At 38.7% G+C, this 26,354-nt stretch overlaps 1 protein-coding gene and 1 long non-coding RNA gene across 2 annotated transcripts in view; one reads left to right on the forward strand and one right to left on the reverse strand.

Moving 5' to 3' along the window:
- The first annotated feature begins 2,949 nt into the window (after positions 1-2,949).
- Positions 2,950-7,220, forward strand: LOC103476477 (ETAA1 activator of ATR kinase). Its single transcript, XM_008428864.2, has 6 exons — positions 2,950-3,280; positions 3,538-3,678; positions 4,298-4,362; positions 4,459-4,568; positions 4,674-5,947; positions 6,501-7,220. Exons 1-6 carry the CDS (start codon positions 3,133-3,135, stop codon positions 6,611-6,613), a joined length of 1,851 nt encoding a protein of 616 aa, XP_008427086.1. The 5' UTR covers positions 2,950-3,132; the 3' UTR covers positions 6,614-7,220.
- A 12,675-nt stretch (positions 7,221-19,895) lies between these two features.
- LOC103476476 (uncharacterized) overlaps positions 19,896-26,354 on the reverse strand; it is a 39,091-nt gene continuing 32,632 nt past the window's right edge. Inside the window, exons 3-4 of the long non-coding RNA XR_535478.2 lie at positions 21,447-21,567; positions 19,896-21,342 (exon numbers count right to left, since the gene is read on the reverse strand). This is a non-coding gene — a long non-coding RNA (uncharacterized LOC103476476). The remainder of the gene's footprint in view (positions 21,343-21,446; positions 21,568-26,354) is intronic.

The raw sequence follows: 26,354 nt of genomic DNA on the forward strand, positions 1-26,354 counted from the left end.
CAGAATCAAGTATAATCAAGGCCAGTAATTTGCCGCAGCTTGAGTGCGCACGTGGGCCTGTGTCGCCTATTCCAAGATAGTTTCACTGTAGCGCAGAATTTCAATGGAACATTTTATTTATTTATTTATTTACAAAATCTGCATCCAGTTTTCCTTGAGTGTTCCTTACTGTATCCTCTCATGCACAGACACAGAAACATGTACAGTATGGAAAATATCAAAAAGGGCTGCAAGCACCATCTAGTGATTTTTTCAGGAAATTACTCTGCAGAAAGTCAGACATTGAACTGAAATTATTCATTTTATTAGTTTAAAAAAAATTAATAAATAACAAGAAATTGTGAAATCTGCAAATTTGAGAAAAAGCCAAATAAAAATCATGGTGAAACACATGCAGTACTTTACAAGAGTCTTTTACATTTTAAACTGCTTAAATTGTTTACATAATGAAAAAATATTACGTGAAACCAATAAATACCAATTAGTATAAATCTAGAATGCTAGCTCTGTTACAGAACCACCAGAAAAAGAGCTTTTCACTTCCTTACGAACAAAATATTTTGGATATTACTTCACTGAAATCATAAAGGTGAATTGGCATGACATCGTTAAATAAACAACACTGTAAGCTTCACTGCAAAACTCAGTTTTCAGAGATAAGAAGAAGAAGATGATGCCATCTGTAAGAACACGGACATGTTGCAACAACAACAGCTTATTAGCAACCGCTCTGTTGAAACCTTGTCAACACAAAAGTCATTTTTCATTTGGCGCTATCATACTCAACTGAACTATTTTTATGACAACAAAAAGTAAAGATAAAAATAAGTACTTCTTTGAATAAAATCCAAGACCTAACATGGTAAGTATTATCTGTAAGATCTAAGAGAAGATTAATGTGGATTGTTCCCCGACTGCTTTAAACGGTTAGAATTGCTTAAAGGATTTTTTAAAGAAAAGTTCTTAATGCCAGAATACACAAATAAAACTCCACCCTGATGGTGAGATCAATAAACACTTCACGAGGATACGATGAAGAGTGAAAATATACATTAAATTATTTCTTAGCAAACTTGTGCATGTCTGCTACTGGATACAGTTTGCAGCTGAGAAAAGTAAAGATGAAGTCAGGGTGTATTTTATTTTATTTTATTTTTTACCACTAAGAAAAATAAAATAAACGTATGGATTTCTACTACAGCATGTTAAAAGTATAAGTCTTTTGAAAACAACAACAAAGAAAAAAAGAAATAAAAGGAAGGACCAAACCAGACTTGTCAGCATTTTTCAACAAGTAGCTAAGTTATTCGTCTGAAACAACTTAAAGCCAAATGAAAATAGCATCAGTACTGGAGAAAAATAGACAAAGGTCCAAATCCAGCAGCCTGCAGCGTTCGACCAGCCTAAAATGCAGCACAGCAGCAGACATGTTGACTGGACTTCCTCTGAGGAGAGGGGACGTCCTGAACGCTTAACGTGCATTCAGGGTCAAGAAAGTTCAAGTAAAAAACAATTATTTGTTTGTCTTGAAGCGTACCGTAAACAACCGTGATTTTAAAACTGAGACATACTCAGTCAGGAGTTTAGTATACGTGTAACAACCCTAAAATATACAGACCCATTCAAAAAATTAGCAAATTATTGATGTTTGTTTATTTCAGTAGTGCCAAAATATTATGTAAATTAATTGCAAGCAGATTGATGTTTCATAGGCTTTATCGTTTGTTTTTTTTACCCATTAATCGTGATGATTATCTGCCTGTAGCCGATGAAAACACATTGAACATTAGAATATTAAATCTGAACAACAATATTCAGAATATTACATATGCACAATAATTAAAGAAAAGAATGTTTATTACCTGTTTAAAGGTTATTTTCAAAACATACTTTATTCAGATTTTTAAAAAATCTAATTTGCATCCTTTAACTAAAACCACCATCTTCAGACAAGTCTAAATTCTAAAAATAATCTCACATTTTTGTATAAAAGGTATGAGTCAGGAGATGGGAACAAAATAGACACTATTTTTATATGCTTTGGTACAATGAAGACAGACATTGATAATAAGAGAAAGCATGAATTTACAGCAAGCATTAGATATTTTTCAAGTGTATAATGTACCATAAAGAAAATTAGATGCTGAAAGAATATGGAAAGGTGATTCAACAATGGATTAGACACACTTTAGGCAATGGCAACAGCGCAATTTTACTTTCAATAGAATTGTGTGGACTTTAAAAAGCCACCATGCATTTCGAGGGTTTTCAAAGGATGTATTTAATTTTATGCACTTTTTCTTGTTATTTGATAAAAGTTGACATGATGTAATCTATGGTGTGTTTTTGGTAGTTGAAGTTAAATAGTTTTACAATACGGTAAGAAAACCGATTACTTAGACATTTTCTTATGAACATAGCTCAAATCTATGAAGGCCATTTCCGCTATGAAATAAAAAATAAAAGCTTAACAGGAAGTCATAACTACGAGTGTTAAAGTTATGTTTATGAGAATAAAAGTAATAATTTTGAATTTCCAAGTAATAATTTTGACTTTTAAAGTCATAATTATGAGACAGTCATAATTTTGACTTTCAAAATTATAATTATGAGATAGACACTGTTTCTCTAAGGAGTCTTGCTCCTGTATCTCATAATTATGATTGAATCATAACTCAATCATAATTATGACTTATAAGTTTGAATTATGACGTTGTATCTTATAATTAGGGCGTTTAAAGTAAAATTTATTACTTTGAAAGTTGTAATTATGACTTCCTGTGGAGCTTTTTTTTCTTTCGTGGCGGAAAAGGGCTTCTGTGCAATACTCACTGCTTTTTGAAATAAATAATTAACAAGTATGATGAATAAAAAACATTACCCTTTTACTTCACGCGTCAAATGAGCTCGATGTTTATCCTAGCTCAGAGTCAAAACCTATTCGGCATCCGTAGGTTGCCTACGTCACAGGATAACAACATGGCGGCTCACTTCGAATGAATGTACAAACCCAAAACAGAGATTTTTCTACACCCAGCAGGTCGCGAGCCGCGCTGTTTTCGGCCCTCCAGTACTCCCTTGAAACAGTTAACAGAATAATGGTAACCGGAAATGCTGCTGTTACCGTGAGGCATGTCGGAGCCGGGGGCAGAAGCTGCTGCTGGCAGCCCTGAGTTCTCCGAGCTGTGGAGGAAGATCTCTGAAGTTGACCGCGGCAAAGGACAGGCCAGGAGAGGCGGACAGCAGATGCTAGCCACAGCAACTTCTCCTGGATGTAACGGTGAGGAGGAGGAAAGTAGTTCTGGTTCGTTCAGGTTAAATCAGACATGTTGAAGTTTCGGAAACGTCCTAAGTTTAATCCTTAATACTTACACAAAAATATCCTCAGTAATAGTCACTATATCTGTACATTCTCCTATAAATAAATAAGCTGTAATGATGCTTTTTTTTTTTTTTTTGTCAAATTGTTTTTATTCTGATTCCAATGTTTATGTTTCAGGACAGCCTGTGACTAACACTTGACTCCTGTTCGCACAGATCTGCAGAGTCCTCGGCTGCGAGGCGGCAGCAGCACCAGCAGCAGCAGCAGATTCCTTGGCTCTAACGTGTCAGAGTCTCCAGGAGATGTTGAGGCTTCACAGGACATTTTCTGGGATGGCACATCCCCAACTCACACTGGTAACGAATCCATGCTGTTTGTCTGACTGGATGCTCTGATCATGTGTGAAATATATTGTCAGGGAAGCAAGAAGTGTAGTAACAGCAATTTTGTTAGAAATTTGGGGAGAAAAAGTGACTATTTTGGTACTATTGTGTTAATGTTAAAAATGACCATAAAAACAATTTATTACTTCCTTTTTTAGGCGACTGTATGGCTGTGACTGCGTGGCACTGTATTAATAACTCTTGCGTTAACAGTTGCAAGCATAACATTGTAACTTGCTGGAGGGACTGACTTAAAGAAGTGTGATTTATATCAACAAACTCCACCTAGTAACTTCATTAAGTTACATTTTTGGATTTACTTATGTTTCTTTATTTTTAAATGGAACAAACAATTGAGAAAACTAGTTAAAAAAATAACATTTCTGACAATGTGGTCAGTTTTGTTTTTCCAACATCATTAATTGAACATTTTTGAAACAATAGATCTAAATTCTTATAAGAACTTTTCCACAATAAATGTTAAACGACGTGATAAATGCCCAACGCTATTGCGATGGAGGCTCACTGCACAGCTCGGCTTATGCTAATCGGATATGATCACATTGCTTCTACCTTCCTCTTGTCCCTTTAGGTCAAGGATGTAAGAACATCAGAGCTGTGAAAATCTCTGATATTGTAAACCGCATTGTTCCGAAGGTCAGTCGTTTCATCCTCACCTTCATCACTGCATTCATCTTCAATCTGAAAAACTTCTGAGATGTTTTGTTTTCCTTCAATTTGCATCTTTTAAAGAATATAAAACGCAAAGTGACCGAATCCTCGTTGCTGCACTGGATCGACGATGGCGCGATCCCTTGCACCCCTGACGTTCCGAAGCAACGAATCCGGAAAAGGTCTTCCAGGTGTGAAATTACAATAGCACTCTAAAGTCTCAAAGTCTCACAAACTATTGTCACCTGTAGAAGCTAATTCTTCTTACCTCTTGATAATTGTTTCATCCGAAACAGACAGAGCAATGTGGAGGATCTCATGAAACTTGCCAAGCAGTTTGATAAAAACATGCAGCAAGATGAGGAGACTTCTGTCCAAAAGAACACCGTCACCGGTAGACTTCGTGACACCGGGGACGTCTCTGAAAACAACGTCAAAGAACCGAGGTGTCCATCTTTGTCGGAACAGGCGGAGGCAGAGCTTCGGGCTCTGTTTGACTCGTCCACGCAGGGAATCAGCGGCAGGTTGAGCGAAGGCTCGGTCTCTTCGCAAGACAGACAGGACCTAGCCGAGACTCTTGCCTTCGTTGACCAGAGACAGTCAGAACCCAAACCAGCAGATAAGCACTCTACAAATAACTTGGTTGACTTTGAGGACGACTGGGACAATGACGACCTACTCAATGACTCCTTGATCCTGGCACTGACGCAAGATCCAAGTAATCCTCCTAAGACCTTAGCAAAGTCTCACACAAACACCACAGAGTTAGCTTCTGCTCTCCAGTCAACTATGAATAAGAAGCCGGAGAAGCTGTGTAAAACGAGTTTTGGTTTGCTGCAGGACCTATGTCCAAAAACAAAAACTAGAACTCGTAGCACTTTTAAGTTGGAATCCAATCCTCACTTTCAGACTATGCTGGATAAGGAAGCTGCAAAGTCTGATTCTACTGCTGCACAACCCAAATCGAAGAGCACAGAGCAGAAACCTGCTACCACAAAGACGAACTCCAATCCCCAATGCGAAAAAGTGACTAATAGGGTGAAGTTTTTTCAGCAGGCCTCTTCGGTTAAAGACGTTTCGGACAGTTTATGGGACGACGGCGATGACGACGCCCTCCTCTACCAGGTGTGCGACAGCGTGGAGAGGGTTTCCAACAGCCAGCCAGATGAAGCGGCTCCAAAAATCTGTAAGGGACAAAAATCGAAAGGGCCTGTAGACAGACGCCAGAATATGAGAAATTGTGATGTCAACGCCGAATCCTCTGGGAGTTCTGGTGTCGGTGTGAACAGACGATCATCGGGTTCTTTTGTTCGTTCCTACTCGCTGCCGTTGACTTCCTGTGAAACCGGAAACTACCAAGGATGGAACATTCCTCTGAAAGGTGGCAACAACAAATTGGGGATTTCTCAAAGCTTCCCAGGTAGCCAAGTTGGTCCGGGTGGAGATTTCTCCCATGGCAAAGTGGCTATAAAGCCTCATCCAGCGATGACCAGAGTCACCCAGAACTCCATGTCCCAGCATGCAGCATTCAAGAGGAATGTGTCTGACTCAGCCATCACAAACAACAAAGGTAAGATGGTACAATATAATAAGAACTGCACAAATTAATTAAAGAAGACAGTTTCTATTCACTATGTGTCATTTATTACTGTTATTAGTAATATCTTATGATAGCAGTCATACTGTCTTCTACAGCAGAGACAAGATAAACTAAAATATAACAAATTTTTGTCTCATAAAATAATTTGGTTAATTCTAACTTGGTTTTTAATCTCCAAAGTGTGGTGCTGGAAAACTTTAAAACTAAGATTGAAAATGCTTGAAAAGTGCTTGAATTTCACCGTGGGAAACATATACAAACCCTTGATGCAAGTCGTGCTTTTTAGATTTTTTTTGTTCTAGAAGCCATTATTTTCCTTCCACTTTACAATTATTCTGAACTTTGTGTTGGATTGTCTCAGAAAACCTCAATGACGCACATTAATCCTTGTAGTCGTTTCATGAAAATAAGGTAAAATACTTTAGCAAAGCACTGTGAGATCACAAATCCGTCATAATGCCAATTTTCATTACATGTATCTTGGTCTTTTTTTTTCACCTGAAATTGTCCTTCTGTTCTTCAGTCTTTGTCACCAGCAAGACGGCAGGGAAGTGCTCTGCAGCGGAGATCGAGAGGAAGAAGCAGGAGGCTTTGGCCCGGAAGCGGCTGAGAATGCAAAACGCTTCAAAACCTTAGAGGAGCTCCATTAGACAGACCAAAATGTCTCGTGATAAACTGATTGTCTGTAAGCGATCAGTTTATTGCTGACAATCAGTTTATCATTTCATACCAACAGTGGCCTTACTTTCTTTCACCTAAAATAGTTCCTGCTCAAACAAAATGATTTGACAATGACTTGAAGAATCGTTTAATTCAAAAATGCAGTGTTAAGATAATGATATTCTTCACTTGGTTTATGTCATATAGTTAAAAATTTGTGGATGTTTTCTATTGTCTGAGTGACTGAAACTGTTCTGGTAAATGTTTTATAAGTTGATTCTGACTTTAGCAGAATCAGAGTTTTGAACATTACTGTAGCAGACGCTAGCAGAAAAGCTTAAGCAAATGTCTGATCTATTTTTGAACCTTAAAATAAGTTGATGCTGATGAGACTGAATGCGATAAGAACATTTTTGAATAAATCTTGACGTTGCACTTTTTTCCCCTCTTTTTTTTTACGCTGATCTGAACCAATTATTGTTCAAAATGTGTGTAGACAGCTGAGTCTGATTTTTTTTAACACTGCACACACTGAAAGTTTTTTCACAATCAACAGCAAACAATAAACAGATTGAGTTATTCATTTGTTGTTTTTTTCAATTCATCACATAAAATCTCAGTGAAATATATTGATATTTGTGCATGTAGTTCAATTCCTTACTTTTGCAAGGCACTGTGCTCTGACACTTTGTGCACTTAACTTCAGTTTCAGGAAGTAATTCCCCTGTATTTATTTCCACATTTTAAATTCAAAGTCATGTGTTAAGTCACGTATTTAAAGTGATTAAAATATCCTTTAAGATTAAACATTTGGAATAAAAGCAAAAAACACAAGACACTAAAAGTTTGAACATGAAAATTTTATTAGCTTCTGAGTTTGAAGTCACACAGCACCAGTTCATCCATTTTCTTTATACCCTTGTTCCTCAGTGGGGTCAGGAGGGTTGCTGGTGCCTATCTCCAGTTAACTTTCCGGGCGAGAAGCAGGGTACACCCTGGACAGGTTGCCAGTCTGTCACAGCTACACAGAGACAGACAGGACACACAACCATGTGCGCACACACACTCAGACAATTTGGAGAGGCCAATTAACCTGACAGTCATGTTTTTGGACTGTGGGAGGAAACTGGAGTACCCGGAGAAAACCCATGCATGCACAGGGAGAACATGCAAACTCCATGCAGAAAGACTGGGGCCGGGAATCGAACCCAGAACCTTCTTACTGCAGGGCAACAGCTCTACCAACTGCGCCACTGTGCAGCCCAGCACCAGTTCATTCATGTTTATTTCAAAATTTTAAACATATCAGTATAAAGTGCTGATTCCAGCTTTGATAATAAAATAATTAATTTGTATTGTGACTGGTGGGTTGCTGGTTTGAACCTCTTCTTTGTCTCCATTGGTGTTCTTCCTTGGACAAGATGCAGGAATTCTTTGTCTTTTCACGGTTGACCGATGAACAATCCTCCAGTCACTGGGTGGCAGCAGTGCTCAAATTTGTCAGCTTGTTAAACCCAGTAGAAGAAGACAACCCAAACACGGACTACAGCTCACGGAGGGGGACACCTGGAGAAGTTGGTAACAGTGAAAGGAAAAACAGTGACAGAGGCAAGTAATTGGATGTTAAGGTGTTAAAAAATTTATATTTTTCCTATCTGTAAAACCAAATAAGTATATCTTAACGAGAGGCTCAACATTCCTCATTTTAGCCCAATTTTTTTTGTACTACAACTCTTAGTTCCGCCCAAGTTGTTTTGACCGTAGCTCAAGAGAAAAGACCAGGAAACAAGACAAAGCCTACATAACAATAATTATGTTCAATAATTATCATAACAATAATTATGTGAATGAAAAATGTTATTTTTTTAATCTGCCTTTTTAAAAAGCCAATCAGTATTGTTTCAAATTTTACACAAAAATGTTAAAAACTTAAATACATTTTAGAAGGAATAGGCTGGGGAAGCTGACAAGTAATATTTACAAGTAAAAATGTTTACAGAGTTAAGTCTAAAGATGCACTTATCAGTTAAGTATCTTCAGTTTTTCTCTTGAGATTCACAGGCTGAGCTGTCTTGATTAAATATTACAAATCGAGTTAATTAACTAAACCTTAAAATTGTTTGATGTAAATACAGTTAGCCGCAACAACTTAAAATGTAATTTTTGGCAGCTAATTTTATTAATAATTTTTGGTAATGAGGTGATGGAATTGCTACTGCCTGTTTGTACTGATACATATTGTAATATTATCAGGTTCTCATTAGTATTTCAATTTGGGAGTGGAAAAATAATGTTGATCTCTGGTAGGCGTTTGACAATAGTAAAACTAATTTCCCAACTCTGTTGCTATAGGCTTGGCTAGGCTAACAGAATAACATAAAGATCCCATTTTCAATTGGAACATCACCTCATCTGTTCTCTGTAGACATCACATTGATTCCCTCCATATTTTGAGTTGTGTTGCTTGGCAAATCAGGGTGTTTTCACACCTAGCAGTCTCGTAGACTTGGTTCGATTGGGGATCAAGATTGCAACATTTTTTACATTTTCAGCTGCTGCGGTTTGCTTTCACACTGCACTGTGTCAAACAAATCAAACCATTTGAAAAACACTAAGAACCATTGAAGGGAACATGATGACCTCTAAAGAAGACACTGAGCGCAACTTGGTTCTTCACAAAATGCAACACAAAATATTGTCTGATTTTAACGGTTGTAGGATTTCTTTTGTCTTTGGTAAAATACCACCAGCCATGTATCCCTCTAGCACTAGACTGGCGTGTTTGTTTTGGTTGTATTTACCCAGAATGCCCTGCTCTGTAGCCCCCTTCCTGCTTTTGGAGCGCTCTATGGTACGCTTGGCATTTACATCCGTTCAATTTGGTTCACTTGAACCGAACAGAGACCAGGGTTTTAAGGCAGACTAGAGTTTGCGTTTTTGGTCTGCATCAGAGTTGGATTCACACCTCCCCCAAATGAACAAGACTTTTATAGACAAGCAAATTAAAGTTTGATTAAAGCGAACTAGACAGGATTGGTGAGAGCACACCGTAAGAAACACCCCCAAAAAACATCAATTTTGGTCAGATTTGATCAAAATCATGTTAAAAGCTTAAAAACAAGACATGAGAGACATCTCGCATTTGTATCATACTATTTTCCTTCCGACTGAAAAGTCGAGGACGTAACTTGGTGAATAAAAACTAGTCTTTCCCAGGTGTAGTTTCAGCTGTTTTGATGTCGTCCACAGTTTCAGGCTGCGTCGGTGACGCTCCTGCCGGGATCCCACCAGCTGCTCAGGATCTGGAGTCATTACAGAAGCGCTCCCTCATGGCGCTCGTTGGTTCCCATTATCCCAACCTCTGCGTATTGCGGAGCTGCTGACAGGTCAAGTAGTCATCGTGGCCTTATTTCACAAAACACTCAAATCTGTTTTCAACAGGTTGCTGTTCGAAACTTATTGTGGACGTCAGGCGCCGCCTCGGCGTGGAGAATATTATTGTTATTGGACAGGAGGGATTATTTTAATATGAGGGCTAATTTGTCTTATCATTACACTCACCTGCTGTGCTGCTGTGTTCCAAGGAAGGGAGGACAATGTTGGTCTTTGTGATCCCGGGATAATTTGTCAGTGTTCCTCCCTCAGAGCCATTCCCACCCCGTTACACGCCTGTTAGAGCTCCCAGGTGTGTGTCAGAGAGAGAGAGAGAGAGACGGGTGGTCCGCAGGTGTGTGTGTTTGATTATTTATTCCTCCTCTGCTCCCATCGGTTTCCCCCTCTCCAACCCCAGTCTGATTGTAAATCACATGGCAGGGCAATTTGGCAACAGTATAAAGGCCCCCTGTTTTTTCTTTTTTTCCTTTTTATGACTATGATTATGGTTATGATGATGACTAGTGTATTTATTTCAACTATTTGATGAAACCCCTGGCTAAAGCTAACAGGTGTTGAGCAGGTACAATATCACGCTCGCTGAAGGATCCCTGTGATGTCGCTGCACTCGGAGCGAAATATCAGGCGGCGAGCAGAAGAAAGGCTCGTTTCAGTGCCCTGCCGTCACACGTTACACAGAGCGATTTCTGATTATCGGATAGGAGCGGAGCGCCACAACGTTCCCCTTTGTCGGAAAAAGAATGATTTATGGCTGTTAGTTGGGCATTCGGCAGTAATTGCCGCAGTTACAATTATGTTACCATAGCACCTGTTTAAACTGTCTATTCTTGTGTGGATGTTTTCGTTTTCCAGCAGAGCAGAGTTTGCAAGCTTGAACTTTATATGCAGAGACATTAAACGGCGTCGGGAACAGGGGCCCTCGGAGAGAGGTCTGGGAGCAATTTTGGGATAAATGGGAGCATGTGATGGGCAGATTAGTGTTGTGTCATCTGATATGCAAAGAAAACAACGTGGAATATTTTCTTAAATGCGAACGATGGAAGCGGTCTTTTCAGCGAGTACAATAAATATACGGAAATGTGGTTTAAAAATACGGCTGAGTAAGCTGATGGTTATTAGGAAATCAGCACTGCTCGGCAAACAAAAATATTCTTTTCCTTGACCTCCATTGTGAAAATATTGTCATAAAAATATTCCAAAATTTGAAATTGTGTTCGTTGGAATCTTGTTTCATCAAAGGCACAAAACTCTGACCTCCTCGCTACTTAATGTTACTGAGAAATAGAAAACAGTATACTTGGAAAAACATAGGCTAAAGGTTTAATTTTTAGGAATGATTGTCTAAATGTATAATGTAAAAGATCTTTGGCTAAAGCTAACACATGTTAGCTTAAAAATAAAGCTGAGAAGGAGTTAATGGTTATTTGGAAATTAGCGTTGCTCTTCAAACAGTGCTAACAGGTATTAGCTAAGGCTAGCTTTAGCCACAGTTGTGTCCAGGGATTGAAGCTAACACCCCTGTCGATGCTAATGTTGTAAGATCGATACTTTAGTTTCAGATTTCCTCTTGAAGTTTGTATTTATTTTGGTACTGTAGTTTCTCCACTCTACCTCAAATGAGATTTTCTTTTGATTTGGACTTTGTTTATTTAGGAACAATGCACAAAATCATATTGCCCTGTTCGTTAAAGTATTTTGTATTTTTCTATAAACTTTTTCTAAATTCTGTCCTAGGTTTGAACAAAATATTTCAAAGGTTTCTTTGGCAGAATTATTCCTTCTTGACACATTTGTGTACATTTTGTTACAATTAAATATCATACTTCAATGTATTTAATCAGAAGTTTATGTGTGTCTATCTCCAGCATGAGATTCCTTTTGCAGAGCCGAGTACAGAGATGGTCTTAAACTACTGTGTTGGACTATGTGAACATTTTGGAGATCAATATGAGGCGGAAGTTTCCAGAGACATCTGCTGTTTCACTAAAGGAAAACAAAGCAAAACTAAAGCATGTTTAAAGCACTGACCAGCCAGTAGAGACAACTCCTCTAATAGCTTTCCCATGCAGAGACCATGCTGAAGGACTAAACACAGCTCTACAGAGCAACAAGATTACCTTCCCAGAATACAACTAGCACACACACACACACCACAAATAAATCAGCATAAGATTTTTTTTCATTCTTCTTTGCTCTCTAACTTTGGCTCCCTTATCAGCGTGTCTATCTGCGCCACTTCTGCCTCCGACACACACACAGACACACACACACACACGCAAACAGGCTGAGCGCAGGAGGTTTTTGCACAACTATGGCAGCAGCCTGTCAGCAGCGTAAATGACCTGTGAAGAGTTTCACGGTGCGTGTCATTAGGCAGCTTTAGATTTGTTTCAACAGCGCTTTACCTGAGGGCTTCATTCATGGGCCCCCAGGTATGACTGCCTGCCTCACGGGGCTAGAGAGCAGGGGGAGGGAGGGGTGACATGGTGGGCTGGGAGGGGTCTACATTTCCACAGAAGCGACTAAACGAAGGCCCGTGAGTAGAGAACTGAGCCTGTTTAGAGAAGGAAGACTTTTTATTAGGGACGACCTCTGAGCCAGACTTTATGAAGGGCATACAGGGCAGTTGCCCAGGGCCACGAGTTTTGGGGGTGCCCCTCCCAAAGAACAGTTTTTTGTGTTTTGTTTTACAAACATTACTCAAAGTCATTGGCTCATTTAACATGTGGTGTGGTTTTTTAAATTTATTTTCAAATTTTCTTGCATTTCTATTTATTTGAACTACACTCAAATATTTGAGAAGTATCATCTTTGTGGTACCAACATTAAGCCGTCTGTCAGATGTTTTAAACCAACCAGCCACCAATTCGTACCTGCAAATCTGTAGGTCTCCGTGTTTACGATCTGTACTTTGAATGAGTAAAATATATATATATATATATATATATATATATATATATATATATATATATATATATATATATATTTTATTTTATTTTATTTTATTTTTTTTCTAAGGCAAGAAACCAAAACTGACTCCAGCTCAGAGGTCCTTATTCTTCTAAATCCGGCCCTGGACATACTAGTATTTTTTATGGACTTTTAAATGTGAAGTGGAAGACTAATATTACGTCATTTATTTATTTAATTACTTTAATCTGACAGGGGTGCCATGCATTCGTACTGAACATCTTTTACACCGACACCCCTACATAAAACCTGTGCGATCAAATACCACCCAAAATCCTGAAAGACGTTCAAACTGTGAAGTGGAAGAAAAATGATGTATTCTTTTGTCTTTTTGTTTTTTTTTTTGTTTTTTTTTTTGTTTTTTTTTTACAAAGACAAGTCTGAAAAGTGTGGTGTGTACCTATATTTAGCTTACTTCATTTAATACTCCTAAATAAGGTGGGAGGCAACCAGGTTGCCCTCTGAAGTAAGTTACTTGGTAAAAATTGTCCTCTTCTGTGTAGTTTACATCTGTCCCATGCAGGTTTCACAGCTACGATGGCCCATAAGGATCAACAAATTTGAATTTGATTGACCCTTCTGGGCCACCATACACGGGTTTGCTAGAGAAAGTCAGCTAGATCTATAATAGATAGATTGTGGTTGTAGCGAGACATAATGTGTAGAAGTTCAAGGGATAAGGATACTTTCTAAAGCCGCCGCATTTCAGGGAAATTTATAGTGGCCAGTTTTTATCTTCAAACATATTCTGCTTTTGAAAATATGGGCTTTTATGAAAACTGTAGGGAGTTGAGAAGAAATGAGAGTTTTAAGATGCTACAGCTGGTGCCACCGACTCCCAAACGGGCCTGTTTGTGTGCTCACAAGATGTATGGCCTTAATAATTGAACTTCCTTTAATAGTATTTAGTCTTAAGGCAGCATCTTCCTGATTTTATCGCTCACTTAACTCATGTTGCACTAGATCACGTCCCACTAACTTACAGTAAGCATGACAGTTAAAATAAATTTCTGATGAAATAAGTCAGGGAGAGGTCAAAATTGCCCAGACGTGGCACAGATAAGGAGAATGGAGGTGTCTAGAAACGAGTCGTTGTTATTGCAGACTAACTCATTCCTCTGGAATGGAGGGAGTAATAGAAAAAAAAACACATCTCTGGAGAGATTAATCACTCCGCTGAAAGTTGGGCAATAAACAAAACTTTCGATTCCTCGCATTGTACACTTTTCAAGCCTGGATTATCGTAATGTTTTCTCTCTTTCTCTCGTGTTTTTTTTTTTTTCTTTCCTTTTTAAATCCCATCCAACCCGTATTGATATCTCAGATCAGCACGCTTCATTAAGCGTGCTGATAAGGGTTTACAGACCCAACTGTGTTTGGAGAAGTGAGACTCTCCTCCACACGGCCAGCGAACATCCGCGCTGCCGCATTCCTCCGGCCTATATCTGCCAACACCTTTTCGCTACAGCGGCTGTGGCCTTTTTCTCCCCAGCCTGTAATAGTCAGCATGGGCTGTAATGGTCTGTTGACAGGTTTAGGCTGAGGTAATTTTGTTGCCGAGCTGTACAGTGAGGTGCCAAATCTCCCCCTCAGGAAAAAGAAGAAGAAGGAAAAAAAAGAAAAAGCGAGGAGCAGAAGCAGAGAAGCGAGCCATCTTCCTGCGGCGCGCTCCTTTATTGGCAGATAAACATTTCACGTCGGGGCTTTCACGTGATTTTGGCTGCCTTTTCAAGCTCTCTGAGCAACGCCGTTTGGACGGCTTTGCCTTTTAGTTTCTCGTAAATCGGCGGCCTCAATATGTAAACTGGGTGCAAAAAAAATTCCCGTTAAGTGGCGCTAGCTCCTGTTGCGCGTTACGTTGCTCTGGAGTTAAAATGGTTCCCACTGTGCAGAGACACAGTTCATTATTTGCAGCAGGACTGCATAAAGAGAGAGAGACCGGGCTGAGTGGAACTCCAGCTGCTGGACTAACACGCGTTCACACACAGATGCAGAGCAGAAACACTCCGTGGAAAATGCAAAGGAAAGCAGAAACTGCTGAGGCCAAGGGGTTCCCTTAGCAATGTGCAAAGCAGATCAACTGTACGCTAATGCACAAACGCACCTGCCAGCTGAGCGTCTCCGGTGGGACAGGGGTCTCAGGGGTCCCTGGTCCTACAAATTCTCCCACCTACTGCACACAGACGTGCACACAGTGGTTGCTGGTGACCCCTGCGGGGTCATGCTGGGATCTGACTGCAGCTGAACGCCGAGCTGCTAACGATGTTCGGCCCTTTGCTGCTGTGTCATCTGGCTCTCATTTAGGACGGAGAGGAAGCAGTTTTAAGATCATGTGTTTACGAGTAGGATTTATGAATTCAAGTGATTCTGAATGTTGCGTAGCCTGTGACTAAAAACCTTTATTTTTCGCTCTTTGAAGGAAATCTGAACTGCTGTTATTGTTTTACTTTTGTGCTAAATGCCGTAGCATATAATTTAAAGGAACAGCATAGAATAAAAAATACGCATTAAAATAGTGCAAAAGCACAGCGCATTCAGAAATAAACGCGCTGAGTCTCAGTCGTAGTTTGACCTTTTTATAGTTAAAATTTTCTTGAATGTTGACTTTAGCTTGATTGTTCAGTTGGTGCAGAGGTGTAGCTGTCCTATTATACCTGAATTTCAAACGTGACGTCATACAAAACAGGCTTCCCTTTCCTCCATTGGTCGGTCTGATGACGTTTGACAAAAGGTTTTATTATGAAAACGTGTGTTCACACCTCTATTGCATTTTTAATCAGTTTCACCTTTCAATCTCTGAAGGTAATTAAGGGACAGGCTAAATTCGCCCATTTAGACAAGTGCTTCTTATTCTGTACATCCCATCTGCCAAGTAGCCTCTCATTTTATTCAGATAATTGAGTTTTAATTTAAAGCTTCACTCTTCTTAGTGGAGTGAACATTTCTGCTCAGAAAGGATTCAAGATGATTACAGCTGTGTTATACACACTCCTACAAAAACTGCAGTATTAACAGTCAGCTAAATGTGAATGCTAACTCCAATCCTGATGCTAAACCAAAACAACAAAGATAGTTTCTACTGTTTTTTTCTCAGTTGCTATCAATAAAATGTGCTAAAACTATCCCGCAAAAGATAGTTTAGACACTTTTTCCTTTTCACATTTTAACTACTTTGAAAAGAAAAGTATGGCAATGTCTGACGCGTACATTTCTCCTCAAAGGCAGACTGGGGGTCCCCAGTCAAATTACTCGGGCTGTTTCCGAATGCAAATATGTGGTGTAAAGATCAACAAAGCAACTAAAGATGCAAATCAAGAAATCTTGGCGGCCTGTTTTGGCATCTGTTGGGAGGGAAGGAAATTAAACATTTCCATCAACATTTAGCCCCTGAGTTTTTTCCTCCGAGAGCGAGACACTTCGTTTGTATTTTTTTCTTGTTCCAAGACTTGTCTTTGAGCGTTTTTACTGAGGGCTGAGTCTCTTTCAGCTGCGTTGAAATGCATGTAGTCGGTGAAACCGTAGTTTTTATATGCGAGACAGAACGCCTTGCAAAAGTATTCATACCCATTGAGTTTCCCCCCCCCACATTTTGTCACGTATGAATCTGAAACTATTTTTTTATTTTAACAAATCAGATCAAAACGGGAAAAGTGTGTCATGTGTTCAACCCATCTAATTCCATACTTTATAGAAAAACATTTTCCTGCAGTATAAGCTGCAAATCTCTCTTGATTTTCAACATCTTGAGACTGAACATTTTTGCCAATTTTCTCTGCCAAGTAGCTCGTGCCCAGTCAAACCCGACCTGCTAGGGGAACCATTAAATGTGTCCTCTGTGATGCTGAATTTGTCATTTTTAATTACAAAAGTTTTTACACTCCTCAAACTTCAACATTTTCACAGGTTGAAACCACAAATCCAGTGAATGAAATTATAATTTGTGGTATTTAGATCTATTTTTCTATTCATTAAGTTGAAAACTGCTTTTTTGATAATTTTAACAAACATAGAAAATGCCTCTATTGTTTTCTTTCTTTCTTTCTTTCTTTTTTTTTTTTTTTACAAAAGTTTGATGACTTTTTATAAAAAAAAATAGTAAACTAAAATAAGACGGTGGTTCCTTTAAAGACCTACATATAATAGATATTTATAAAAAAATTATAAGTTGTCTTTTTTTCAAAATGTCATGTAACATTGGATTGGACAAAAGCTGCAGACCTGTGACACACCAAGAAAATATTGTAAAGCATAAGAAAATAATATGTTTTCAAAATAAAACATCTGGACTCTGTTTTCACACTGATTCTCAATTGGATTACATTTTGTACTTGACTGGGTCATTGAGTTTTGATCTAAAACTTTGCCTTGAAGCTCTGATTGTATGTTCAAGATCTTCTGCAAGGTCAACCTTGGCTGTTTGACTTGATTTTTTTCAGATTATCTGTCTCGTATTACATTGTTGAGACATAAAACGTTTAACAAATATGTTAAAAAAAGCATATTTTTGTAAAAAGTTACATAATGTAGCTTTCTATGTGTCTGATTTTTCAGTTACTTAAACTAAGATTACCAAAACCAAACTGTTGAGTCTAAAATTGCTTCAGAGAGATTTTTCTTGTTCTTTGTATGTTTTACATTCCAAGATCCAGGACTTACTTGTACAAACATTCAGTGCATTTGACCTTCTGGGCGACCTCCACGTCGCAGATATGTCTCAGTAACGCTGGTACATGTCTGTCCTGTGTCACCCGTGCCACTTTGACATATAAGACTTGTTTACGTGCTGCTAAGACTCCTCTGCGCCTCTGTTTAGCCGCCCACACGCAGCCCACGCTAAAGGTTACCATGCTGGGATTTTAATCTACATGTGAAATGCGCTCCCCTACGCCTCGTCGTCCGCTGAGTCAGCAATCCGGCCAATGCCCCGCGATTCGGAGAGCCGTGCTTTATTGATTGAATGGGCTTTACTTCCCAACACACACTTTGGAAAATACCCATCCATCCACACACACACAAAGACGCATGCACTCACACGTATGCTGGTGACTTTGTTGCAAATGGAGGGTGGGAGAGAGATGAGTGTCAGGCCTCGCTTGATGGGTGAACATCAATCATTGCCTGTCAGGCCTTGCTTTTTCACCCCCACCTTCTTCCTCCACCTCCTCTCCCTTTCTTTCTGCTTCACTGATCAGTCTTTGTTTTCAATTGTGTGTGCGTGTGTGTGTGTATGCGTGCATGCACACATCTGGGGAATGCAGTCTTACCACATAGACAAGACGTGGGTAGTTTGCAGGTGTTATCGTTCTCAACTGCCAATTAAATAAGTGTCTCTTGTTGTCGTACCTCCATGTCAACGTGAACACCGTGCGTCGTAATACCTCTTTACCTGTGACAGGCGTTAGAAAAAGGATGTGTGTGTAATTGAATTCAGTTCACAAATTTGATAAAAGCTTTTGTTGAGCTGTGGCTGACTTCCTTCACGTGTTCATCTATTAGCAAGCATTTTGAGGTTAAGGTGGAGTTTGGGTAGAGATGTAATGAGATTTCGTAATGATAGTTCTTATCAAAGTAATGTCTACTTCATGGAAAGTTGTCTAGTTGGTGTTTTCCTTAAATTATTGATAAGTTCTCCAGAATAAAAACTGTGAAGCAAAGTCTTCTTTGAGTAAAAGTTATTAGATAGATTTGGTCTTCTGTCTATGAAACTATAGGCAATTCAAAAAGCTTAATGATTAACCTTCCCTCCCGCTGTTTAACACGACATTCAGGAGAAGCACGGTAGATGTCACGGTCGGACAGCAGGGAAGCGAGTGGTTGTCCCGTCAGACTGTCAGTTCCCAAAACCACACACACAAAAAAACCCTTGTAAAAATGGATGCAGGGTCAGTGCGACCCTGCATTCGGGCCACACTCTGGACACCCCTGCATTGGACATCAATTAATACACACTTTGCAGTATAAAACTTTTATTGGTAAAAACATGAGAAAAATTTGTCCTTGGTTTTTGCAAAAATATTGATGAAATCAAATTTTTTTTTGCATTCTTGTGAATATCAAGGCCTGTTTCATCTCCTGAGCCGAGCATCTTGTCACACCTCTGATTTAGGTAATGTGGGTTTTTATATGGAAGGAAATTTGTCACACAATGGCAACACATGACTGAACACTGATGCAAGAGTCATGAACAATAATGATTCATATAGATTTATTTGAAATTTAGACACTCTGAGTGATGTAATGAAAAAATATTTTTTTAAGAAATTAGCCAATGACTATAATTATTTTTACTGTCCTGAAAATATGTATAATTAAATAAGCATGTAATAGAAGGAAGAGATGCGGAGGAAGGCGGAGCTAGGTCCAACCAGACGTCTTGCACAGCTGAGCGGTTGCCACGGGAGATTAATGGATTTTCCAAATACACATGAAAGAATCAAGGCAACACTCCAGGTGTGTTTTTGACGGGGGGATATAACATGATGTAAAACTCAAAAGTTATTTCCCCCTTTAATCCTTCTACATACCAAAACGTTATGGACTATTTCATGCTGTCGGTATTCTGGGAACAGTTTTCCTTTCTCAATATGACTCCACAAAAGCTCAATTGGTGTGGTCCATTATTAAATGAATGAGTGAGTTTAGTGTTGAAGAACTTAAATTGAGTTCTGACCTCAATTCAATTAACAGCAGCAGAGACGTTAATCCAGACCTTCTTGTCCAACATTAGTGTCTGACCTCACTTATGGAAGAATGGCCTAAATTTCCTGGAACAAACTTCTAAATTTAGTGGAAAGACTTACCAGAACAATCCGACATCAATTTGTGAGTGAAGGCAGATGAGTGAATACTTTGAGCAAAGTTCTGTGTGTTTTTTCTGTTAAAGTCATTTCAGGAAATCCACAATCTGTCTATTGTTTATTCCCATTTCCATTTGGTCTGTCTGTGCACTTCGCTTTGAAAATGTCATTGAAACCAGAGTATTGGACATGCTGAACAAATAGACTTTTAGACTTCAACTCAGACTCTTAACGATTTATTATTCGGTCAGGGACAAGTGCTTCATCCATTTGTCAGGGAAATGTATATTTCTTCCCCCCCCCCCCCCAATCTAGCATAATGGATTTGGCTCTCCACCAAGAACCTGGAACACATTCTCTTCATCTTGTGCCAAAAACTACAGCGTGCATCCTCTGTTTTTGGTTGTTTCGACTCTATTTGTTATTGCGCTTTATTTTGCGAGGGGAAAAAAAGGCCCGGTGAGCTGTATTTGTAGTGGGTGCCAGGGGCTCGGGGAGATGTGTTTTCAATTACTACTTGGTAAAATGACGGATGGAGGGACAATGAAGCAGGAAAAATCCAGCTCAGTGTGTATGTTTGCTTATTCAGTTGTGACCATGTTTGTATGTGTGCAAACATCTTTGTTAATGTTAGATTTTGCACATGGGGATTCATACTGAGCTAATCGAGGTTTCCTACTCGTTTTTAATTTCAGGATTACACACGCTTCCAGACTAAAACTTTTTTTTTTTTTTTACTGGAGTTTTTACAACATGGAGAACCTTAACTGCCTAAATAGCATTCGGGCTATAATGATAATTCCACACAGTACTGAAATTGTCTAATTTTGAGAGTGTCACATACTTTCATTTAAGTGCTTGGATTGAAATAGATCAGCGTTATTTTTTTTTATAACACTTGGAATTCTAAAATCACATTCTTTGTGTACAAATTAAATTGGCAAATTAAAAATAATAGTGACCTGATGCTTCATTTGGCCTTTGAACCAGAGCAGGTTTATGATACAGACACATACTGCACTGTGCAAAAAGAAAAAAAAAAAAGATTTTAGAAGGGCACGATTTTTGTCCAGAGGAAAAAGGATAGACGTGCTAGATGTGCTCCAGCCCCATCTAGTGTCCATCTGTTCATATCCCTGCCCCTTTTTGAATAAATTAGTTTGGACATAAATCAATTCCAGATCAGAGGATCCTACTTTACCAAAGTAGTCAGAGTCTGGGTGATCGTTCATAAAAGTATTCCGGTAATGTTGGCAAAACATTAGACTTTTTTTCATTATAGCCACTTGTGCTTATAATTGGACAAATATTATTGGACAAAAAAGGAATCGGCTCAAACCGTCGCTGTGTCTCAACAAATAGATCCTAAAATCTGATTGAAGCAAACGGTAGTAAGTTCAAAGTTGAGTTCCTGCTCAGGTTATCTTCCGAGATGTAAAGAGCAAACATACACATAACCCGTATTCATATTTATAGCCAAATGTCCACGTTCCACTCAGACATACGTAGTTTTCATAGTTCATAACGAGCCGGTTCATACACCGTCTAGTGAGAGAAAAAGAAGAGAAAAAGAAGATCATCAGTTTCTGAATCCTTGTTGATCCTGTTACTGAAATGAGCAACACTCAGAAACACAGATCTTTCCTCACCGTATTTATTTATGACATATTATCAGGGTTGTTTCTTCTTCTTCTGCCCACAATCTGATGCGTTATTGTCTTCATATGCTGTGTGATGCCAGCCTTTGACCTGGAGTACTAAAGCCCAACCCTGTGCACACAGTCGACACGGTCAGATTATTTGGACTAAACTCACTTGATCTTATATTTTTGGCTGCCCAAACATGATTGCCATTTGTTCAAATAGATGTTTTTTACTTGGATAAATCTAATGGGACTCTTCTGGCACTGATGGAATAATCACATGCTGAAATGCATATCAGTTTGAAATCATTTCAGAATGAAGCAGTTCAAGTCTTGGGACAAAATTCCCTGGTTTCCATCTGAGAAGTTGCTCCTCTGTGGAAGTAAACGGTGTTGCAGAAGCCTGTGGTGTGTTGCTGTTAACTGAAAATGCCCCGGACGCAGATGGAGCGCATAAATGATTGATCACAGGTGATGGATTTCACAGCAAAGCAGCCGCAGCTCCATAGTGAGTAACGTAACGTTGGTATATTTATACTTCCTTTGTTTTCTAAGAAGTATGTGTGTAAAAATGGAACAATGCTCGTTTTAACCCCAAATATAAAACTGCATCAACTGCAACGGTGTTGGGGGGGGAAACACTTGAAGAAAGGAAGAAAACCAAGAAATATCATAAGAAAAACAGAAATGGTGAGTAAAGTGAAGACGGTTATCTCTTTATGACATTTTAAACCTTATGTAAAAAGTCAGCTAAAGGTTTTCTCCACATTAAGATTGTTCAAGTGTCTGTCGGCAGCTTTTGGGTAATTTATGGCATCAATTAGTGGTTTGTATATGAAGTTTTTGTAAAAAGGGCAAATGAAATGAATGCTTGCGGTTGAGCCTCTGCTCATCAGCGGAGTCGTCTCGAACTACAACAGTGACCCCTAGTGTGGCTGCTTTCCTGAAAAGCTGCAGCAGCCGAACATGGAAGCTGCTTTAACGCACGCTGGTTTAGCTCCTGGCCGTTTTAAGGAACATGTTGCTGCTTTGGGTGAGAAAGGGAAACTTTGTTTGCACAGGGCGTGTTTTGGAGGTAAAGGTGGTTTTGTTTGTCAGACGGTCCTCACCGATTATGATTCATGTTTCTTTCATTCATCCTTCAAAACTTTGAAAGTGTAGCAGTCGGCACAGGCAAACACGAAATGGATGTCATGTCGGAAACATAGTCATGAGTCATCAGACCTTCTTTCTTCCTAAATTTTCTCCAATTTTTCCAGAAAATGAGGCGTTTGTTCTAATAATAACTAAAGGGAAAAACTTATAAACATGAATTTGCCATGTTTGTACTGTGACTATAGTAAAATTAAGCTTTCCTGTAGTAAAACCTCCAGGTGGATTTGGTATGAAACAATGGATAAATATGTGGAAAAGCATAGTGTGCACAGTGGTTAAGTATGGTGGTGGATCTGAGATGCTGTGGGCCTGCCTCTCTTTCAAAAACCCCTTGTTGCCATGAATGGCAATAATGAACATTTAGAAACGCCTGAAAATGTAAAATTCCTGTGTAACTCACCTGAGTGAAGTTGGCCCCCTGCGGCCCAGTGCCTCCTTACCTTCTTAAAATTTGTGTCAAACGTTTGTGTAGCAAGAAATGTCATTTGTGCAGATATCATTTTTAAGATTTTTTTAAATGATATCTGGTGACTTCTGGAAGATTCATCTCACCTCTGGATTTGTTAATTTTATTAACAAATCTGATCAAATTGATTTTTAAATAAATTATGCTGGTTTGTGCATCTAACAGTTTTGATTGACACCAAATTGGTTTGATTTCACTGAGGTGTTGGATTTTATGATTAAGCTGTAATATGTAATATGGACCAGAATAAAGATGATTGATTGATTGATTGATTGATTGATTGTCAATGACTTTTCATTGGATCTTGTTTGTAATGATTGAAAACATGCAGACAAAAAATCAAGTTTATTCCACAAAAATTACTCATCATCAGACAGTAAGAAAATTTTAGCTGCAGGCCTGTTGCAATAAGCAATAAATTAATGGCATGATAAATTAAAAGTCAATCATTTCCATTTGCATCATTTATTGTTTTTCTCTTTTCTCTCTTTTTACCAACATATTCAGTCTGGTGTTTTGGTCTCACTTAGCCCTTATTTTGAATCGCAGTTTTATTTACAGAGATTTTTTTGTTGTTGTTTCTGTTGTTTTTGATTTAATTTTTGGATATTTAAAATGTATTCCAGTTCCAGTGTTAAATGTTCACTAGAATTTTAAGTTTATTGATCTTCGGGAACATGTTCTTGCATTATTATGCCATTAGCATTATATTATTTGAAAATGGTCTCAAAACAACATTATCTTTTATCGCGATTACTTCTGGGACAATTTATCGTCCAGCAAAATTTGTCATCGTGACTGGCCTGCTTAGCTGCGTATTTCTTGTTTACAAGGAGAGTGGTGTCATATTTACTATTTTTTGTGGTATAATCTTTTGGAAATGATGAAAATTATTTAAAATAATCTCTTTTGAAAAAATTGTGAAATTTTAAAAGAAACACAAACAGTGGAGCAAGTGGAGCAACATTGTTATAAGTTTGATCACCCATTTTTTTGCTCCAAATAAATCAGATCACTGCCTGCCATCAGACAAATTTATAAAGTATCTGCCCTGTTATCTATTGTCATACGATTATTTAAATCAAGTTGTATAGAGAAAATAGCTGCTAAATTTAAGTTCCACCATCCTTCACCACACTCTACTTTAGAAATGAATCTGGACACCATCTCTTCAAATGGACAGACTGACAAAAAGATAAAACCTACAGAACCCGGTTCAGCTGTTTTAGTGCTGAGTTCTACATCTCTCTCACTTAACATCAAGCTACAATAGACTCAGATCTTTAATCAACCTGCAGCAAAGACATATGAATGCATTCTCCGCACAACTTGGAGGAACAGCTTTTAAGGGGATAATTTTTAAAATAAAATCTTGAATGGGTTTCTAATCCACCAAAGAGGTTTTTATGCACACACGTATAAAAACCTAATGAGCTGCTCTTCCATTACAAACATGCATAAAACTTCCACTAAGTTGAAAAAAACACAATTTTGCAATTTAAAACATTTCCATTAAAAAAAGAAATGCAGTTAAAATCACACCCGATAAGTCATTAAGAAAACATCCTCCTACCACTTCCTGTGATCTTCTTTGTCATTTCTGCCAGTAGTAACATCCGGCTATTGATCACAGTAATAGTGTGATGCAAAAAGAAAAAAAATAGTGTTTGTGAAATACAGCAATTTCGAAAAACCACTTCATTCTAGCACAAAAGCTTTAAATGGAAAATTGAGTTTTTTTTGTTTTTTTTTAAATTGCTTTTTTTTTCATTAGCGAATTTATTTTTGTAATGTCAATTTGTACAATTTTGAGTCTAAACTCAGCTATTGTCTGGCATAAAGAACATGCTGCTTAATTCTCCATGCTAAATTTCCCTCATGATGTGCGGCTAAAACTCTAATTACTGTTAACCAGCTTTTAATACATATTAACATACAAAGAGCAGAGACTCACAGAGGGACATGCTCATGCAAATCCAGCGACTTCAGTGACAAAGCCAGCCAACGTGATGGGATTTTGTCTGAGAAACTTCACATACACACTTGTTCTGCACCAGCTAGGCTCCTAAGCCTCAGGCTCTCCGCAATGAAATTTTCATGCAGCCATATGGAAGAGTATTGGTGATAGAGATTTACTGTCGGGGCTAGACGTCCCGCTGGAGAAAACAAGGAAGCATGAACATATTGCCTTCTGTAAATCAGAGGGAGAGCAGCTCCTGGATTTGGATGCCGCTGCTGGAAAGTAGTCTGTGTGTTTATCATTCAGTTTCTGTGCTTCTTTCCTCTGCAGTGTTTGAGTCAAAGTTCAGCTAAAGCAGCAGAGACACCAGGGTTACGCCGACTTTTATTCTTTGTCGAGGTATTAAGAAAAGCAAATGGAGACGTTGAGTAGACCACAGACAAAAACAACCCCGGCTGTGTGTCTACGGGAAATGTCATTGTTACAACTTGAAAAATAACACTCTAGTCGTGCAGTGCATTCTGGGAGGTTTATTTTGTGCTTTCTTGAGTCTTGAGAATTTCCAACAGGCACAATGTATTTCATTACCAATTGGCTTTAGATATTAGGTTGGTTTCAAGTCTCACACCTGATCGTCCACAGACTTGGCTCGATTTCGGACCCAAATTGCAAATTTTGTTACATTTCCAGCAGCTGTTGTTTTCTTTCACACTGAACTGTGTCAAACAAACCAAACTATTTGGAAAAACCTCTTCAAATCCTTGCCTGTGGTGGCACTGCACCAAGAATCACTTAAGGAAGAGGCCTGAAAACCTCTGAAGAAGACACTCAGCACAACTTCATTTTTCATGAAATATAAGCAAAATATAGATCTTAGTGGTTGTAGAATTTCTCTTTTGTCATTGGCAAAAAACCACAAAACATTTCTCCCGCTAGCTCTAGACCGTTGCATTTGTTTTGGTTGTATTTACCCATAATGCCTTGTACTATAGTCTGCTTCCTGCTTTCGGAGCGGTCTCTGGTCCGCTTGGCGTTCACATATGCATTCAAACCACACCAGAGTTCACTTCAACCGAACCGAGACCTAAGATTGTAGGTGAACCGGAGTTTGCTTTTTTTGGTTCGCATCAGAGTTCAATTGAACCTGACCGTCTAGGCAAAAAAACTAGTTTGATTAAAGAGAACTAATGTGTATGCATTCTTAAATAAATGTACCCGGGATCGCACATCTCAGTGTAACAGACAAATTGGTAAATTCAGAGCCTTGGCTTTCAGGTGTGTTTCATCTTTGTTGTTCTGTAATGAGGATACACCATTTAGGATGCTAACTGAT

The sequence above is a fragment of the Poecilia reticulata genome, linkage group LG15 (genome assembly GCF_000633615.1).
Source record: "Poecilia reticulata strain Guanapo linkage group LG15, Guppy_female_1.0+MT, whole genome shotgun sequence".
NCBI classification, from domain to species: domain Eukaryota; kingdom Metazoa; phylum Chordata; class Actinopteri; order Cyprinodontiformes; family Poeciliidae; genus Poecilia; species Poecilia reticulata.

Bases quoted from the DNA above. Each gene is read 5' to 3' on its own strand.
- LOC103476477 (XM_008428864.2), top strand. From the start codon at position 3,133: ATGTCGGAGCCGGGGGCAGAAGCTGCTGCTGGCAGCCCTGAGTTCTCC. The intron at 3,281-3,537 runs GTGAGGAGGAGG...CTGTTCGCACAG, and splicing joins AACTTCTCCTGGATGTAACG to ATCTGCAGAGTCCTCGGCTG. The intron at 4,363-4,458 runs GTCAGTCGTTTC...CATCTTTTAAAG, and splicing joins TAAACCGCATTGTTCCGAAG to AATATAAAACGCAAAGTGAC.